A 19,534-nucleotide genomic window follows, 5' to 3' on the forward strand; every position below is an offset into this window, starting at 1 on the left:
GGAATGATTCCTGAAAGAGGGCAGCAGCTCTTTCAGTAGTTGTTAGGGGCATGAGTCAGAATGACTTAAACGGCCATATCAACATCACTCATTCCTCTGAGTACTGCGCAGCTGAAAGCAATGGAAAACTACAGCTGCTTTTTTTCCAAGAAAATGTGGCTCTCTGCATTTTCAAATAGTAATGATGGAGGCGCCTTCCTTGGTAAAATATTCCGGAGGTAAAATAGTCCCCCGTTCGGATCTCCGGGTGGGGACTACTAAGGAAGGGGTCACCAGAAAATTAAAAAATAACATTCTACGAGTCGGAGCGTGGAATGTTAGAAGTTTAAAAAAGGTTGGAGGCTAGAAAATTTAAAAAGGGAAATGGATAGGATAAATGTGGATGTAGTAGGAATTAGTGAGGTTCGGTGGGAAGAGGAAGGCGACTTTTGGTCAGGTGATTTTAGAGTAATTAACTCAGCATCAAATAATGGGCAGGCAGGAGTGGGTTTCGTGATGAACGGAGTATTTAAGTGGAGTATTTCAAGACGCATAGCGATAGAATCATTGTAATAAGGATAAAATCAAAACCTAAACCGACAACGATTGTTAACGTCTATATGCCTACAAGCGCCCATGATGATGATGAGGTAGAGTGTGTATAAGAAGAAATTGATGAAGCAATTAAACACGTAAAAGGAGATGAAAATTTAATAATAGTTGGAGATTGGAATGCAAGCATTGGAAAAGGCAAGGAAGGAAATATAGTGGGCTGGGCAAAAGGAATGAAAGAGGGGACCGACTTATAGAGTTTTGCACGAAGTATAATTTAGTAATTGCCAACACCCAATTTAAAAATCTTAATAGAAGAATATACACTTAGAAAAAGCCAGGTGATAGTGCAAGGTATCAGATAGATTATATCATGGTTAAGCAAAGATTTAGAAATCAACTCGTTGACTGCAAAACTTACCCTGGAGCAGACACATTGATAGCGACCATAATTTGGTGATATGAAATGTCCTGAAGAAAAGGTGTCAGATGAATCGGGGGAATTTAGAGAAGCTTGAGGAAGAGGAGGTAAAGAAGATTTTTGAGGACATCGCAAGAGGTCTGAGTAAAAAAGATAAGGTAGAAAATGTAGAAGAAGAATGGCAGAAGCAAACTTAGGCGGAATAAAGAGAACTGGTAGAAAACCTTGGGTTTCAGACGATATATTGCGGAAAGTAAAAGAACTACCGACAATTAAGAAATGCTATAAACAGGAAGTGCAAACTAGTGAAAGAAGAGTGGATTAAAGAAAAGTGTTCAGAAGTAGAAAGAGAAATGAACATTGTTAAAATAGACGGAGCATACAGGAAAGTTAAGGAAAATTTTGGGGTACATAAATTAACATTTAATAATGTGTTAAACAAAGATGGTACACCAATATATAATACGAAAGGTAAAGTCGATAGATGGGTGGAATATATTGAAGAGTTATACGGAGGAAATGAATTAGAAAATGGTGTTATAGAGGAAGAAGAGGAAGTTGAGGAGGATGAAATGGGAGAAACAATACTGAGATCTGAATTTAAGAGAGCATTAAAAGATTTAAATGGCAGAAAGGCTCCTAGAATAGACGGAATACCTGTAGAATTACTGCGCAGTGCAGGTGAGGAAGCGATTGATAGATTATACAAACTTGTGTGTAATATTTATGAAAAAGGGGAATTTCCGTCAGACTTCAAAAAAGTGTTATAGTCATGATAAAAAAAAGCAGGGGCAGATAAATGTGAAGAATACAGAACAATTAGTTTAACTAGTCATGCATCAAAAATCTTAACTAGAATTCTATACAGAAGAATTGAGAGGAGAGTGGAAGAAGTGTTAGGAGAAGACCAATTTGGTTTCAGGAAAAGTATAGGGACAAGGGAAGCAATTTTAGGCCTCAGATTAATAGTAGAAGGAAGAAAACAAACCAACATACTTGGCGTTTATAGACCTAGAAAAGACATTCGATAACGCAGACTGGAATAAAATGTTCAGCATTTTAAAAAAATTAGGGTTTTAATACAGAGATAGAACAATTGCTGACATGTACAGGAACCAAACAGCAACAGAAATAATTGAAGAACATAAGAAAGAAGCCGTAATAAGAAAGGGAGTCTGACAAGGATATTCCCTATCTCCGTTACTTTTTAATCTTTGCATGGAACTAGCAGTTAATGATGTTAAAGAACAATTTAGATTCGGAGTAACAGTACAAGGTGAAAAGATAAAGATGCTACGATTTGCTGATGATATAGTAATTCTAGCCGAGAGTAAAAAGGATTTAGAAGAAACAATGAACGGCATAGATGAAGTCCTACGCAAAAACTATCGCATGAAAATAAACAAGAACAAAACAAAAGTAATGAAATGTAGTAGAAATAACAAAGATGGACCAATGAATGTGAAAATAGGAGGATAAAAGATTATGGAGGTAGAAGAATTTAGTTATTTGGGAAGTAGAATCTCTAAAGATGGATGAAGCAGGAGCGATATAAAATGCCGAATAGCACAAGCGAAACGAGCCTTCAGTAAGAAATATAATTTGTTGACATCAAAAATTAATTTAAATGTCAGGAAAAGATTTTTGAAAGTATATGTTTGGAGTGTCACTTTATATGAAAGTGAAACTTGTACAATCGGAGTATCTGAGAAGAAAAGATTAGAAGCTTTTAAAGTGTCAAATGAAGAGGTATTGTGGCAAATAGATGAAGAAAGAAGCATTTGGAAAAATATAGTTAAAAGAAGAGACAGACTTATAGGCCACATACTAAGGCATCCTGGAATAGTCGCTTTAATATTGGAAGGACAGGTAGAAGGAAAAAATTGTGTAGGCAGGCCATGTTTTGAATATGTAAAACAAATTGTTAGGGATGTAGGATGTAGAGGGTATACTGAAATGAAACGACTAGCACTAGATAGGGAATCTTGGAGAGCTGCATCAAACCAGTCAAATGACTGAAGACAAAAAAAAAAATTTTAATATTTATGTATTTCCTCATATACCTAAAAAAAATTAACAAGTGTTAAAGATGCTAAAGATTGGATAACAACTGGAATCTATGCATCTGTAATAAGAAATGAGAACTACGTAAATTATGTTACCAACAGTTCTTCATAAATTATGTATACCTGTATGTATATACATTTTTTAAAGAAATGCATTTCTATTCTTAAAAGGTTCTGTTATGGCCAAAGGATTGCTGACTCAGTTAACAGGACTGAAGCTGCATGGAGCATTGAGAAGGATATAACTGCCTTAACTGGAAAGAACAATGAAATTTCTCTACTATTGCTGTCGAATGAACCTCTTAATGAAGATTTTGCAACCATTCTGCGTAAAAATTTTGCAAGCTAAATGACTTTGCATAAGGGGTTTCTTTCCAAATTATATAAAACAAACAACTGATTACTTCGAACTGATCTCTGGGTTTGAAGTGTGTAACATAATTTCTAACTAATCTATTGACAATGATGATAATTCTCCATTTCTTATAAAAATATGTGGTAAGTTTATAAGAAGTCCTTAAATTAGCTTGATTTAGGTAATTAATTAATAACCTTAAATGTTTATTAATTACCTTGTTAATAAATATCTCATTTAAACGGCAGTTTTTCCAGATTATTTAAAATACACTAAAATTATTCCTGTCTTGAAAAAGAAAAGTTCTCCTTTAGAGTTTAATTATTTTCACTCTGTATCATTTTGTTGTCATACTTTTCTAAAATTTCTGAAAGTCCTGCACTTGGAGTAGTTAATCATTTTGGGGATAATAAACTATTGTCTGAGAGCCAGTTTGGTTTTCGTAAAAATAGAAATACCACTGGAGCAATTAATCTTGCATTGTTTTTACTTTAACAGGTCTTGGAGGGTCATAGATGTGTTATGATCTCAAAAAGCCGAAGCTTTGGATGAGTGAACCATTCTCTCCTGATTCAAAAGCTCAAGTATTATGGGGTACCTAGCTTGGAAGTTCTATCTGGAAGAGAATGCAAAGGGGTGGAAATGCTTGATTGTTGACTGCGATGACGGATTGATTTTTCTCTAACACTTATTGATTAATTTATTGATTAAATTTACTATGATGTACCAAGAAAATGCATTATGATACCAAATTTGGGAACAGTTTCTGTAAAATTTTCACCATTTTTATTGATAAAAATGTGTTATTGAATAACGTGTGTTATTCAAGTGTGGACTTTTCCATAATTTAATGTCAATATTTACTGATAAGTGTATAAAAATCTCTACTCTGGTTTAGTATAAAAAAAATGCAGACTAAAAATATCACTTCATTTTGGGATACCATTTATTAGCCCTCTTATTAATGGTGTATTATGGTTAGGTATATTTATTGTTGACTTATGGAGTAATTTTTGGGGGTTATCCAAGGACAGTCAGAAAATATTTACAAAAATTGTTTGTGTCCATCACCACATTCATGCAAGCCCAGTTTTAGACATTTAAACATAACATTTCCTGATATGTTATTCTTCTTTTTTCTTGATATGGGTTAATTGCAAAAGTCTGCTGCTTATTATTCTAGGCTTTACGAGATTTAATTAATAGATTTGAATATCTCCATGGAACAATTGCATTTTTAGAGTTACTTATTGGTGTTAAACAAGGATAACAAATCACTAAAAGTTAAGGTTGGAGAGCTCATTGAAACATAAGCTTTCAGGAATCTTAGTAATAATACTGTGACTGGGCCTGCTGCCAATAGTGCCATGCATAATGGAAAGTGACAAAATAAATGTAAGATTCTGTGTGCGCATAACATGAGTGTAACTGAAGAAGACACAATACCTTGCTATTGTTGTTTAGTGTATGGATGTAATTATACTGCTAATTCTGAGTCCACAGTTGTAATTGAATATGTTGACAGTAATGAACTGCCATACACTGAATCGAAAACTGGTCAACATAAAAAAATAAAAATAAAAATAGATTTAAATTTTATTTTTAATTATAACTACGCTACTGTAAGTAAGTAAAGAATTAGTGTCATTGGCTAAAGTAAATGAGAAAGCTGTTTTTGGTATAGATGAGAAAAATTTATCGGTGGTTAAATTTCACTTTAGAACAGTTACTAGATTTAAGTTCACTACTGATGTTATACAAGTTGAAAATTTGGTTAAAATCTCTGAGAGCATCAGCATCTCTTTTTATGCTTCTGTTGCTAATGGCTTTTATAAAATCATTGTCTCTGAGGTTTGATCCAAAATATTATTAGTACTTCCTTACCCCAGAGGAGGGATGTCTCTAATGTTGACAATATTAAAGAGAGTAGAACCCTGGAGGAGGGTAACATAGCTAATATTAATGGGTCATAAGGAATAAAACATTTTTTAAGCGAATGTGCGGAGACTTAGAACAAAGCTGGAGAAAATTTTTGCATCAGTAGTTATAGAATATTATAGCCCTAACAGAAACTGTATTCAATAATAGTTAAATAAGACTGAGTATTTCCAAACAGATAGGCTGAAACAGATTGTGCTGAAACTGGTAAAATGTGGGATGCCTTGATGGCTGTAAAGAATGGTGTCGAATTGCAAAGAAGGGATTTGAAATTCACAAACCAATCAGTCTGGGTTGAAAATAAATCTAGAGATGATAGGAACTTATTGTTCCTAATCATTACTTCTGCCCAGACACCTATCTTTTTTTTTGGTCAATTTTATTGGAAAGTATTACTTTGATTCTAAATGACCCAATATAAATATAAATGATGGGTAATTTTAGCATAAAGATGATTGGATGATTCACTCATGCTAGGAAAAAGGCAGCTTTTATATATTTGATTCTATTAATGATTTAAATTTATCCAATTTAATAAATGTTTACCAAGAGGTGGAAAATTCTTGACATGATTCTTTCCAACAAAAAGTTTCCGTTGGTGTTGAGGAAGGATTAGTGACCAAAGATAACCTTTATGATCCCCTTGAATGTTACTTTGTAGGTGAAGTGAATAAAATATACTGAACACTGATCTTATAAGTAATACTTTTATTCTTAAAAAGTTTGCGTGTAGTTTATTTTATGTTCTCTTCAGAAATTGCTTTTCTTTAAGAAATTACTAACAGTGTCTAGATATCAAACATAAGCGTATATGTTTAAACTTGTTTATACAAAAATGGAAAGAGCCACGTCCATCCATGATGATGTCATTTCCATTTTAATCATCTTAATATACTCACTCATTCTAGTGTTCTGCGACCTCCTATGAGGCTACACCGTATTGGGAAAGGCTCTCCGAATCGATTTAGTGGTGAAAGTTTGAGCAGCCATGTGGAAATTGCGAAGAGGTCGGGAGGCCGAGGTATTTGAGATGCGGTTTCAAGCCGGGCCAGTACCGGAGCGGAACGGCGATCACAATGCACCGGATCTAAATTTCATTCAGTTGCCCATCTCCCGCCTGCGGAAGAGGCTGCAGAACCTCGTGATGGATGCATGGCAGCTGGAATGGCACACCATGACTAAGGGAAGATCCTTGTATAAATTTATACAGGATCTGTGGGGTGGTATGTCTCAAGCTCATTTTTAAGAACGAGTAGCCAGGTGCTCACCAACCATGTTAATTAAAACCAATATCTGTTTCAGTTCCGCCTGGCAGCTGATGAGCTGTGCGTCTGTGGGGAGGTCCAGTCAAATGAACACCTGATGTTTGACTGCCCTGCTCTTGGGGGCCAGAGATCTGGCCACACTGGAACTTAGAGGTCAAGGGGAAAGTTGGCCACTCACAGCGGTGAATGGCCAACTCGGACGGTGTGGGAGTTCCTTGATGTGATTGCTTTGTTCAACCGACATCAGTAGTTTACCTAAGGGGAAAAGACTCCTTCTGCACTGCTGAGGGAAGCTAACCTATAGAAATATATATGGCCACCAGCCAATTAAGGCTCCAAGCGCTATAATATGGTGGACAGACACTTGCTGGCATTCAGCAACCTAGGCGTGGCAGCGAATTGCTGTCTAAACGAATTTTAATATATAGATGTAATATATATTTTTTGTAGTTGACAGGGTGCACTTATCCATTTTAGCATATATGTCAAGTGAGCGGTTGGGACACTTAAGCCGGTGGTGTATGCGATTAGTCTTCTCACGCTGTTAGATAAGCTCGAGTAGCTATTTATACTGGTCGCTAAACTGTTTCGAGGCTCAGTAGCCGTTTGTGATTGGTCATATGCTTTAGAACGACCGAATGAGGCGGTAGGATTTGCCAAGGGCAACGAGAGCAGAGGAAATCGAGAGCCCGAAATCCTCAAGGCAATACACAGCCAAAATCCAGCATTGAGTATGGTTGCGGAGAACTTCCTCAAGGGAACCAGGGTGGTCCGGCAGCAAAGAAGATTTAGATACGAGACACCGGGTGTCTCGTATTGCAGGTGTGTGACCTGCAAACAATGCAGGTCACACGACATAGCCTGGGCGAAGATCGTACATAATACGGCGTATGGCGACGCTTGAATTGAGGGAAGCTTTCGAGGACGGTCGTCACCATATCGAACGCTTGCGCCTGGGACAGTTAAACCGGCATCGTTCCGAGCGGCCACCAATGAAGCCATGAGGATTCTTGAGGAGTACGATTTCGAGGTCCTCTTGGTCCAGGAGCTGTACACGGTCAGAGATAGGGTGGTCGGCTTCCACGGGGTTATGTTATTCTTTCTCGTGAGGAACGGGCCGCTCTCTGCGATCGTGGTTGGCTCGGTCTCGTTGGGTGTCTTCTGGATGCTTCAGTTTTCTGATGAGCAATTACCGTCGTGCGAGTCACGAGGGGTATGCTCGATGTTGTACTGATGTCAGGAAACTTCCAGCTTGGATGGAGTATCAATGACTTGTTGGCGAAAGTTGGGCGGATTCTGGAGGGTCTCCCGGGCATCAAAGTGCTGGTTACTCTGGACACTAACCACTCACTGATCCCAAAGGCGCTGGTCTCATACAGTTTGTTGAAGCCAGGAACCTCTACTTGCTTAACGAGGCAGAACAACCTACGACTATCTTTTGCGAACTGGGAGAAAGTTACATCGACATCAACTAGGTGACGGGCGACCAGCTAAGAAGTAAACGTAGTTGGACTGTCTAGCTCTGAGGCCAGAGTGAGCGATCATAGGGCTTATAACCTATAAGATCGCTTACATAGCCTTTAAGAGCTCCCGAAACGGGTCGCTATAACCTAAGGAACCTGGATCAGCTCAGGCTGCGGCGCGTGTGCGCGGCTGCCTTACAGGGGTTGAAATGGCGCATGAAGCACAGCAAAAAGGTGAAATTGATGGCTGAACAATTAGGCCGGGCCATCAAGACTGGCTGCGATAGGGTCATACGGCGGCCACAACCAATGGACGGACCCTTGGGCCTGTCCGTTGATCAAAGTGCCAGGAGCCGTTATGACCTTCGCATTCGGGAGGGTGCCTGTTGATCGCAGGCGGCGGACCTAAAAAAGTGGTGGTCCTCTGACCTGAACGCGCAAAAGTGAGATCCGGGCGCAGAATGTACCAGCGTCGTCCCCTAACGAGGATTATCGTGGATGATGTGCACGCTGATTTCCTGCGTTTTTACCGGTGCGTCCGTAATGAATACGTTCATGCCATCAAGGTAGCCAAACTCAAGTTTTGGCAAGACTCCATGGACGAGTTGCAGCGCAACCCCTGACAGCTGACGAATTCGTGTTACCGGCCAAAGTTACTGAACGTGCTCTCCAGTGCAATCGGAGATTGACCAACTTGACCCGGATATTTTATATAATTTGTTGCCTGTCATAAGAGAGGCGCTTAGCAGGCTGTTCTAAAGGTGTCTTAGCTGGGGTTGCTTTCCGACTTGTTGGAAGGTGGCTTTGGTGAGGGTGCTCTGAAAAGCAGGAAAGGATCCAAGTGAGGTCGACCGTTATCGACTCATTAAACCCGTTATCGACCCATTAGCCACTTCCCGGTTATCGGTAAGTTGCTGGGAAGGTTGGTTGTGTAAAGGCTCTGGGAAAACATCGATACGAAATGTTTTCTAAATCGAGGCCAGTATGGCTTTATGAAAGGGTTTAGCAGCGAGGATTAAATGCTCTTGCCGAGGTGGAAAGCGCCGACTGTAAATATGTTTGGCAATCTTTATTTCTTTCTTGTGTTGTAGTTCTGTCTCTATGAGTTGGAACGGCACAATATTCCCGTAGTCCTACAGGCCGTAGTACGTGATTACTTGTCTAACCGCACGGCTGTTTAGAGATGCGCATCTAGTTGTGGAAAAATTCATCACCAGGGAAAGCCGGAAGAAGGATTCCGTTCTCGCTCCCTTGCTGTGAAACCTGATCCCACCCACTTTCATATGTAATGAAATGTTGTAAACTGGAGATTCCATCTTCGATATCAAGTAGGAAAATGGAATGTTATGTACATTTATAAGGAATGCAATGTCAGGTTAGCCATCAGGGTTTTCCATACATGAATAATAAGAGGTATAATTTATTTAAATATTTATTGAAATAACGTACCAAGTTTTTTGATCTGATAAGGACTTAAGCTTATCAATTCAAAAGTATTCCGAATTTCAGCAATTATAATTCTAAAATGTAGGATCATGTATCCTTCATTTAAAATTTAATTACAGAAAGATGAAGATCTTTCTGTAATTAAATTTCTTTTTCTTTTAATTTTTATAAATACACACTTACCTTCTCCCTCCCTTATTTGCAGTGTCTCTGTCACAAATGATCCAAAAAGCATATATTATAACAATCCACCTTAATTTTGTGTATAAAATAAGGTATGCTGCTGAAATAAAACCTACTGGATTAGCAAATGCAACTGTGCAGAACCATGCCCCAGCAGCTAGTGTTTGAAGTCTTTGTTCAAGTGGCACTTGAAGGGGTTCAAATTGTATTCCTAGTATTTGCATAGTTTCTTGTAACCTGCACAAACAATAAGTTACATTATTACATACTTATTTGAAACTATATTAGTTTGTGGATATAAAAATTAATATTAAAAATATCAATTTTTATATCCATAAAACAGTTTCTAAATTGATTACAATGAACTTTAAATTTTTCAAATGAAAACATTTATTGGCTAATTTAAATAATTGAATTGTTCAGGGGAACTGACCAAGTCCACATATTTAATTTTCCATAATGTAGATCATAGGAAGCTATTTTATTTATATATTAGTACCTACCTGGCGGCTTCGCCTGCCCTATAACGGTTACTTGCGTAATCTCGTTTCCCATCGCGGTCAGGGTAGGTTTAGTTGGTAAGGGCTTTGCCCCAAGATTTCATTGTGTTCATTAAACTTCTGCTTGTGGAAATAATAATAATTAAAAATTAAACCTTACTTAATGGATTAAAATACTATCATTCAAATTTCTTCATAGCAACAGTTTGGTCTCTCTGTAGAATGCGGGTTTCATAATAGTCTGCCTCCATCTTAAAAATTTTAAAAATAACTGGGCAAAAATGTATTTTGCCCAGTTATTAGCGTCACTCGAAAAATACCACTAATACGTGACCACAAATATGTTCATTTGTTATCTAGAAATAAAAGGTTTAAACTTGGAATTTCAAAAATCCTTTCTTAGTGTGCACTTACACCGTAAGAAGAACATGAATACAAATTACATATATATATATATATATATTTTTTTTTTTTTGTCGCCGGATGGCTTAGACGGCACGTGGCACCTTAAAACCATATTATAGCACTGAAAAGGTCCGTTTTTGCGTTAGCTCTGAGAAGAGCTGTTGGTTCCGGAAGCTGGACTCCGGCGAAGTCGGCTCGGCTGTAGTCAGAGAGTTGCGGCTCGTCCATTGAAATCAAACGGGGCTTCACCTCAGCGGCAGTTCGGTCCCCACTGCAGCGTGATAGTGGTAGCCCCATGAGCCCTGCAGTATCGGGTCGGCGTCGGTCGTTTTTCGCCGGCGCGGCCGAGGCAGTTCTCCCCGAGCGATCCCACGCTGGGCCGGCTCCTGCTGCTGAGTCCACCGAGCGATATTGAAATGCGAGCTGGATCGGGAAGGTTTTTGGTTAGTTAGTTTGAGGAAATCATGTTAGGTTGGATGTGAAGATGTCCGTTTGAGGCCTTCGTAAAGGCGAAATTTGATATGTATTTTACTGATACAAATGTCTGCAGAGGCATTTACAGCGGTGGCATCCCGACCGAGGCCTGGCTGATGACTGAGATGCCAACAGAGGGGTTGGCGTGGCGACCGGTAACGTCACAAGGTCTTCCCCATACGGGGTTGGGATGGAGCGGGAAGGAACGTCCGCGCCCAGCGGCTCCCTCAGCGGGCCGGTCAGGCCTGCTGCTCCGGCGGGGATCTTAGCATCCGCCAGGAGCCGGCCAGGAAACTTCTTTTGTCTTCTTCCATCTTCTTGGTCTTCTGCAGGCGGTGGTCGACAACGAGTTGAAGATTCACTCTGATGTATGCTCTTTTATTGGAGCTCTTTTATTGGAGCCTGCGAGTGGTGGGGCCGCAGCGCCCCACCACTGGAGATCTGCGCGGTCAGCTAGCTACGTGTGCAGCTAGCTACGTGTGCGAGTGACGCTTGCGCAAGCACGTACTTATATACTGTACTCCCGCCGACATCTAAGTTACTAGCGTGTTGCGTTCGTCGATGTTAAGTTAGGCATATACAATACATGCATACATACGAACTTTATTTATTACAATTAAATTATTACAATTAGTATACACGTAATCGTAAATGATAACTGTTAACATCATTATGCGTACATGCTAATGTGTTATAAAATAGGACGATATAATATCGAAAGAGTCCAAGACTTTAATAAAACGATGTGCATTGTACAGGTCCAGACTGAAGACTTCAATAGGACGATGAGAATCGAACGAGTCCAGGACAAAGACTAAGTTATTATATTCTTACAATTAGAATAAAGAAGACAAAGGTTGCAGCTTCATTACACTGTTTCTCACGGTAGGTTTTTCTGGAAACCATGGATAGGCTACACACGTGGCTTATGGCTTATGAAATGTAATGCATCATTTACTCGCAGGCTATTATCAGTAAAATAACATATATATATATATATACCAAGTGATTCAAAAAGGACTGCTGAAATTAAAAATCATATAAACATTTACAGATTCGGTTGAGGTCTTAATTTTCTGCAAAACATATCAAGTTTTGAGTCATTAGTACTGAATTTGGCCACTAGCGCTGACACCAGTGTTTTAAAAAACGGGTAATGGTGTTGCATGATTGGTGCAGAACGTGCTTGGTTTGAGTTTTGGTTTCACGATTTACAATCTGCAACTGCAGAGTTCAATGTAATTTTCGCAGAGTATTGTAGGGAGCCATTTAGTAGGCATACAATACACAATTTACACTTGGCATCAAACCTTGTTGAGACAGTTGTGTTCTGTTAAACATACAAAATCACCAGGATGCCCACACGTCCCTGAAGCTGCCTGTAGAACAATGCTTTGCACGTAGTCCGAATAAACCAATTCGGCGTCAAGTGAAACTAGCATTTCACAAACGATTGTTTGACTCATACTGCATATACGACTGCACTTGAAGCTATACAAACTAACCATGATTCAACACATTACAGATGACGGCAAAATTGTTCGGCTGCAGTTTGTGTAGAGATGACGGATAGAATTGCAGACAACTATATATTTTTAGACAATATAATTTTAGTGATGAATCAACGTTTTCACATCAGCGGAAAGGTGAACACTCAACTGCCGAATATGGGGTAGCAAAAACTCTCATGAAACTTTACAACAACTGTTTTCTTCCAAGCGGCAATATCGTTTATGTGGATATGCTTCAAAATTTTCTTATTCTTCTTCTTGGCCAAGATGAACGCAATAACTATCAAAAAGACGGATCACCACCTCACTACTGCCTAGAAGTCAGATTTTCTTGATACTTGATTCCCAGGTCAGTGAATTGGTCTGAAAGTCCGATTGCAATACCACCTCGCTCCCCATATTTGACCCAACTAGATTATTCTTGTGTTTTATAAAGATCGCGTTCGCGTTTATGTATCACTTTTAACTACTGATCTTCTTTAGGTAAGACTATGAATTAATACCGCAACTGCAGAGGTAACGCCCTTTTGCTGGCTAAAATCTGGAATGAAATCTAATTCAGGTTGTATGTATATCGCATTACAAATGGAAGCCATATGGAACCAAAGTGAATGTTGGGTGACAAACGTGATGTGTTTTTCTATGAAATGAGATCTCAGTCGAATCTGTAAGTCACCTCCTCAATAAATTTTTATGTGCTTTTAAAGTTAAGAAGTCCTTTTTGAATCACCCCACCACGTACATATAAATTTATATGTATTTTTACTACATATATGCCTAATTTAATATCGGCGGACGAACACGGTAGCAAGTCAAATGTGATCTGGCGCCCAGTATACGTACGAGCTGATACAAGCAGCACTATCGCCGCTCAGACGACCGCGCAGTTCTCCCACCATAGCGGCGTTGCCGCCCCACCACTCTCAGGGTCCAATAAAAGAGCGGACACGAGTGAATTTTCAATTCATCGTCGACCACCACCTGAAGAAGACAGAAGAAGTTCCCTGGCCGCCCCAACGTGGGACCTCCCGGCGGATGCCAACATCCCGTGGGACCTCCCGGCGGATGCCAACATCCCCGCCTGAGCAGCAGGCCTGGTCAGCCCGCCAAGCTTCAATCACCCTGGCCGGCAGACTCAGCAGCAGTAGCCGGTCCAGCGAAGGATCGCTCGGGGAGGACCGCCCCGGCGAGAACAACCGACGCTGACCCGAAACTGCGGGGCTCTGGGGGGCCATTACTGCCACGTTGTAGCGGGGACCCAACTGCCGCTGAGGAAAAACCCGGTCTGACTTCAATGAACTCTCCCCGACTTCACCGGAGACCGGACCCAACAGCTCTTCTCAGAGCTAACGGAAACATATGCCGTTTTTAGGGCCACCACAAGGTTATGAATTACGAGCCAATTGACAAATACTAACCATAAGGTTAGTATATAACCACTTGTAACCGAACTTGTAAGTTACAAGTGGCGCCCAACGTGTGGCGAAGATCGTCTGGACGAGAAGACTGGACATTGCCGTGCCTCTGTCGACCACATGTTAGCCGACAGACCTACACACAAGGCGCCCAACAACATTGACTGCCGGGTTGCGAGCATTCGTGCAGCATTTCCGCCGGTGATAACGGCAACCTTCAGCGGTCTAGCACATGAGGACTGTACCTCTCGTCTACAAGAACAGAGTGTCTGTTGAGCAATGAGCCGAGTACGTCGAACGGCAGCTGAAAGGAGAGCTCTGTCCTGGCCCAGGCAATACAAAGTGATCGGCGGAACGATTCCTGTTGCAGAAGAGAAAACTCATTCATCGACTAGCTCCCGGTAGTGAAGTTGCTTTCCTACCAATATTGCTGAGTAACTCAGAGTAACTCATGTTATTCACGAAATTCGCGTTAGTTCTGGGCGCAGTTCGCTGGATAGAGTAGGTGAGCTTCAACCGGATACTTCTGTGGCTAAAAGAGCTGTTACTGTGGCAAGCCAATTTCAACACAGGCATCAAGATAGAGCTGGCATTGAATTCTACTTACTGCCGTACCTCGGGAGTAGTGCAAATAGAGCTTTTCTGCGGTGACACGAAAATTCCCACAACGCTTCTGGAAGACGACTGGCTGAAGTAACAACAAGCCATGTGGGACTACAGTCGTGGTTCCCTCCATCTAGGTAAGGAAACCCGCAAAACCGTTTTTTGGCACGATCGACCCGATCCTGCTGTATCGAAACTGGACTGTGAAAAATATAATACCCCCTGAGGTAAAGATAAGATTGAAGACGGTGTTGAAGCGGCACCAGGGAGTATTTTCCAGCACTCCCTTGCAACCAACTCGGTCAGCAGTCCATGGGATCCGACTTCGGAAAGGAAGCCGGCCCGTTTAAGGAAGGCGCCCGCCTCTTTTCAACAATCGACCTCAAAAGTGGCTAGTGGCAGATACCCCTGCAGTAATCAGCCAAACGTCTTGGCGGCCGATACCAACTCCGAGTCATGAAGAAGTTCAAATTACATAAGAATCTACCAAATTTACTTCTTAATTTGGGTCCCAAAAATTACAGTAGGGCTTCTTTTTATTAGATGAGTTGAAATCCGGGCGAAATCTTTCGCTAGCCGTAACTCGAAAACAAAGTTTTTCCAGACCTATGTGTATATGAACTTTTTTCATTACTTTCTCCAGTGGAACATGTCTTTAAGCCAAAATTTAATTTACTGCCCAACTGCCAAAGCTACATTCAGTGACTCACTGAATGTGACTTACGAATGATTTCCATACACTTATCTGTAAGGTGTTAAAGAAAATCCAAGGATCCGATAAAATGAAACAATGCTGAAAAGCTTGATTATCGCTGAAAAGTTACATAGCATTTTAAAAGACGCTTGGTTGTGGCACTCTCTTATTTAAAACGATTTTTACTATTTTTGCCATGCCTGACTGGAATTCGAACCCGGGACCTCCGGATGAAAGGCCGAGACGCTACGTCGGCTTTCGTAGAAAGATTTGAATGCGTACAAAATTTTACTATTTCCTCCGTTAAATAACGAAAGCCGACGTAGCGTCTCGGCCTTTCATCCGGAGGTCCCGGGTTCGAATTCCAGTCAGGCATGGCATTTTCACACGCTACAAAAATAGCGTGTGATGACATCTAGATTAGCAATCAGTCAAACATATTAAGGTAAATCTAAATTTAAATTACTATGTTACGCAGAGTTATTCACGACGAACTTTCTGGACGTGTTCTACTATCCTTTGTTAATGGGTAATTAACTCATAAAAATATTTTTTTTTTTTTAATATTTATTTTGAAATATTGAAAATTTTGTTTCATTTAATTCCTAGTAAAAAAATTGGTTTGTGTGGAACTACGTTTCGCACGAGATTTGAGCGTGACAACGTCTTGCAAAGACTGACAATGTCGCGGGCGCGAAGCGCCCACGATATTCGTCGACCTTTTTATTGTAATATCGCAAAAAAAAAACTTGTTATCCTTATGATGTAAATACATGTTTTTTTGAGAAACTGGCGTTGGGCTAGATGAAAATACCAATTAATTAAATTAATCCATGATTTGGATGTTTTAAAAAATTACTTGTTTAAACAAACAAATTGAATCGAAGTGATTGTTAATATTCCATTTAATAATAATAATAATAATAATTAATATTAATAATTTTTGCAAGTTTAAATTGAATCATTTAACAATTGAACAAAAATAACAATTTAAAACGATGACATTGAAATCATAAATCAAATTCATGAAATTGTTCAAACCTGCTTGACATGGTAGTATATTCCAGTAAATCGAAATTCTGGTTAAAAAAAATTAATATTAAATTTTTAAATATTATTTATAGTTTTTGCAAGTTTAACTTAAATAATTTGTTTAAAAATAATCATGAATAATTATAGAAATATACTGAAATCAAATCAATGACAATAACTCGAATTGTTTGTTTGTTTAAACAAACAAATTGACAATTTGTTATAGAAATAAACTTTAATCAAATCAATGTTGATAAAGTCCCAATTTAAAACGACGAAGTTGAAATCATAAATCAAATCCATGAAATTGCTGTTTTTGAAAAGCCCGCTAAAACCTGCTTGACATGAAGCGGAACGGGACAATTTTTCGTGCGTGCTGCCGGCGTTCATCGATTTATAAGACGTTGTCACGTCTTACGTTTGTTTATTTATTAAATGTGGACTTTATTCGTCCACATTTTACTAAAATCAGATTCAAGTTTTGTTTAAAATTTTTATGCGTTTATTACGCACTTTATCCCACGTTTTTCGTACCTAATCCTTTACATTTACTCTAGATTTCTCAAAAAACTACTAAAAGTACAGACATCACCGAAGGCACAGAAGGCAGGGCGAAATCTTTCGCCACTTAACATTTGCAGACGAAGAGTTTTAAATCTATGTTTATATGAAAATTTTCTTTTTTTCACCAGCACAAAATTTCCTGATAATCTAATTAGTAAAACTAATTAGTATATTATGACTAATAATTGAAAATTAAAATATATACTGTAAAACCGGTCAAACTAAAACTCATAATTTGAAAACGATTTTGCAAATGTAAGGTATGATGAGTTATTTTAAAATTTAAATACATTACAGGTGTGTTTAAAATGTAGCTTTTATTTTATGTTAATTGCTTATTTTAATGCACTTAATGATAATAAAAAATTATATTTATTCAGTTATTTATGAAGTAATTTAAAATTCTGCAGAAAATGAAGATTTATTGATATAATAAATAATACTTAAAAATAATTTTTTTATGTTGACCGTATAAATGCTTTAGAGATAATAAGAAATTTAAAAATTAAATTAGGTAAAACATTAATCGCTCTTTAATTTTATTTGATAATTAAATTTATTTTGGCGCCGATTCTTAAAAGTTGAAATTCAGTAATTGTAAAATATTTTCTAAGTAACGTTGATAAGTCAATTTGAGTTTATGAATAATGTTATGAATAAGTTCAATAAGTCAATGTGATGTTTATTCAATTTTATTTTTTTTATTTTAAGTAAAAAATAGATTAAAACACCTTGTCTATACGACAAAAACAAAAAATTTAAGAGAACTAAAAAAAAAGAATGCAGAAATTCTCCGTCTAATCATCTTGATATTTCATGCGAAAATACTTCGTCTATCAGAATTGAATGAGGTATGCTACAAATATTAAGAAACTATTTAAATATAAAAAAAGAAAGATATCCTTACATCGTATATTAATATAACTATAGTTTTTCGTTCAATTTTTCATTGATGTTTTGTGGCAAAAAATTACTTTAAAAAAAATCCGTCAAAAAACTTTCTGTTACTAAAACGGTTCTTTTACATTCCTGCTAGTTCTTTTACTACTGCTGGTGCAATAGTATAGCTATAAGGAGAAAATTCAGCCATCGGCTTACTTGTTCAAAAGACAGACAAAAATATTTATAAAAAATTTCCAGAAAATGCGTGTTTGTATTTACGTGTGTTGGCCTGTGTTTTGATATCTTCGGACTGACTTAACATTGTATAGGAGGGGGACTTTGATGACATTAAATTTGATGCAAAATTAAAAATGGGGATTATTAGTTGTGGCCATTTTGAATTTCTGGTTTTATTGTATCGTGATCGTAAAATATTGAACTTTTGTACTATGAAAGCATTTATTCATTCATTTACTTAAAATTTCATTATAAATAGTTTGTCTCATATTTTCAAAATTCTTTGACAAGTTCGGACAACATAATGAAGTAAATAAATTACTCAAATAAACGTTTAAGCTCCAAAACATAAGTCAGCTGAATTTGACCTGTATGCTTTGATATTTTATCTGTTTTTAAAAGTTGTGACTGTTATTAAATATTTTATAAAAGATAACTGATGTGAAAGGGGGTCAACTAGACCCAAATATATTTTTTTTTACTAATTATTATACACTGTATAATTTTGATAACAACGTAATTTGATCAAAGGGATCTACTGAGACCCAATGTTCTTACAAAGAATTTTATTGTATTTTTCAGTTTTATTATACTGAAAATCTTCCTTTGTTTAATATCTAGTTAAAATCTATCAATATCTCGTTAAAATTTGTTTATCAAGCATTAAAAAAATTTCTTGAGAATTAAGTTTATCATTTGTGGTTGAACCGGATGAATAAAGTAGTTTGATATTTCTGTTAGTATAATGATAACTTCCTTTATCAAGAGGAAATGGTTTATAGTATTTTAAGTTGAAAAAAAAAATATAGGGATCATAATTTACAAAACGTTTCTATTAATTTGTAATAATTATTAAGAATCGATTAAATCTGTTTCAAATATCGATTTTACTGTATAACCAATCAAGGAATTTAAATTAAATAATTATAAACTTCTTTTGGAAACCTATACACGACTGCATGCAGAAGACTACATGAGAAATCCTGCAAGTGACAGTTTCCTTTCTCCATGACCTTCCCTTTCAGATAATTTATAAGCCCGGTAATTTTTTTTACGTAAATGAAACGAAATGGGACTAGGCACTAAATTTATTTTGTAGGGGATTAACAGGTAAAATATACCATGCTCTTTCTAAATATTAAATTTAATGCCGATCTCCTGGCCGATCTCGGCCTTTCATCCTGAGGTCCCAGGTTCGAATCCCGGTTAGGCAAGGCATTTTTTATACAAAATTCCATTTCCATATCCCACGCAAAAGCTTCAAACTTGTGTATAACTTGTGATATCATCAATTAAAAAAAAAGAGATACATCCCTTGGTTGTAACTAAGAATTGTTGAATTATGTTCGCACAAAAAATTTGAGGATTTTATTCATCCAATATGGCAATAGAACAAACATGTTTGGCCTTCCCAGCGTCACCAGTATTTTCATTGCAGAACTCAATGCCATTAATATGATTAGCTCAAAATATTAAAATGTTCGTGTTTGCTCAGATTTCATGCGTGATAGTATAAAAATGTTAAAATAAATAATTATTCAATAATAAC

General features: G+C 37.8%; 1 protein-coding gene across 6 annotated transcripts in view; it reads right to left on the minus strand.

Annotated features, from left to right (window-relative positions):
• LOC142319300 (2-acylglycerol O-acyltransferase 2-like) overlaps positions 1-19,534 on the minus strand; it is a 67,690-nt gene that overhangs the window by 33,971 nt on the left and 14,185 nt on the right. For all 6 annotated transcript variants that reach the window (XR_012755169.1, XR_012755166.1, XR_012755168.1 and 3 more), the window contains exon 2: positions 9,669-9,905. Coding sequence is in view for 3 of the 6 variants with exons in the window: in XM_075356439.1 (XP_075212554.1) it covers positions 9,669-9,892 (224 nt within the window). In the remaining 3 variants the exon portion in view is untranslated. The remainder of the gene's footprint in view (positions 1-9,668; positions 9,906-19,534) is intronic.

Source organism: Lycorma delicatula, chromosome 1, assembly GCF_047948215.1.
Source record: "Lycorma delicatula isolate Av1 chromosome 1, ASM4794821v1, whole genome shotgun sequence".
NCBI classification, from domain to species: Eukaryota; Metazoa; Arthropoda; class Insecta; order Hemiptera; family Fulgoridae; genus Lycorma; species Lycorma delicatula.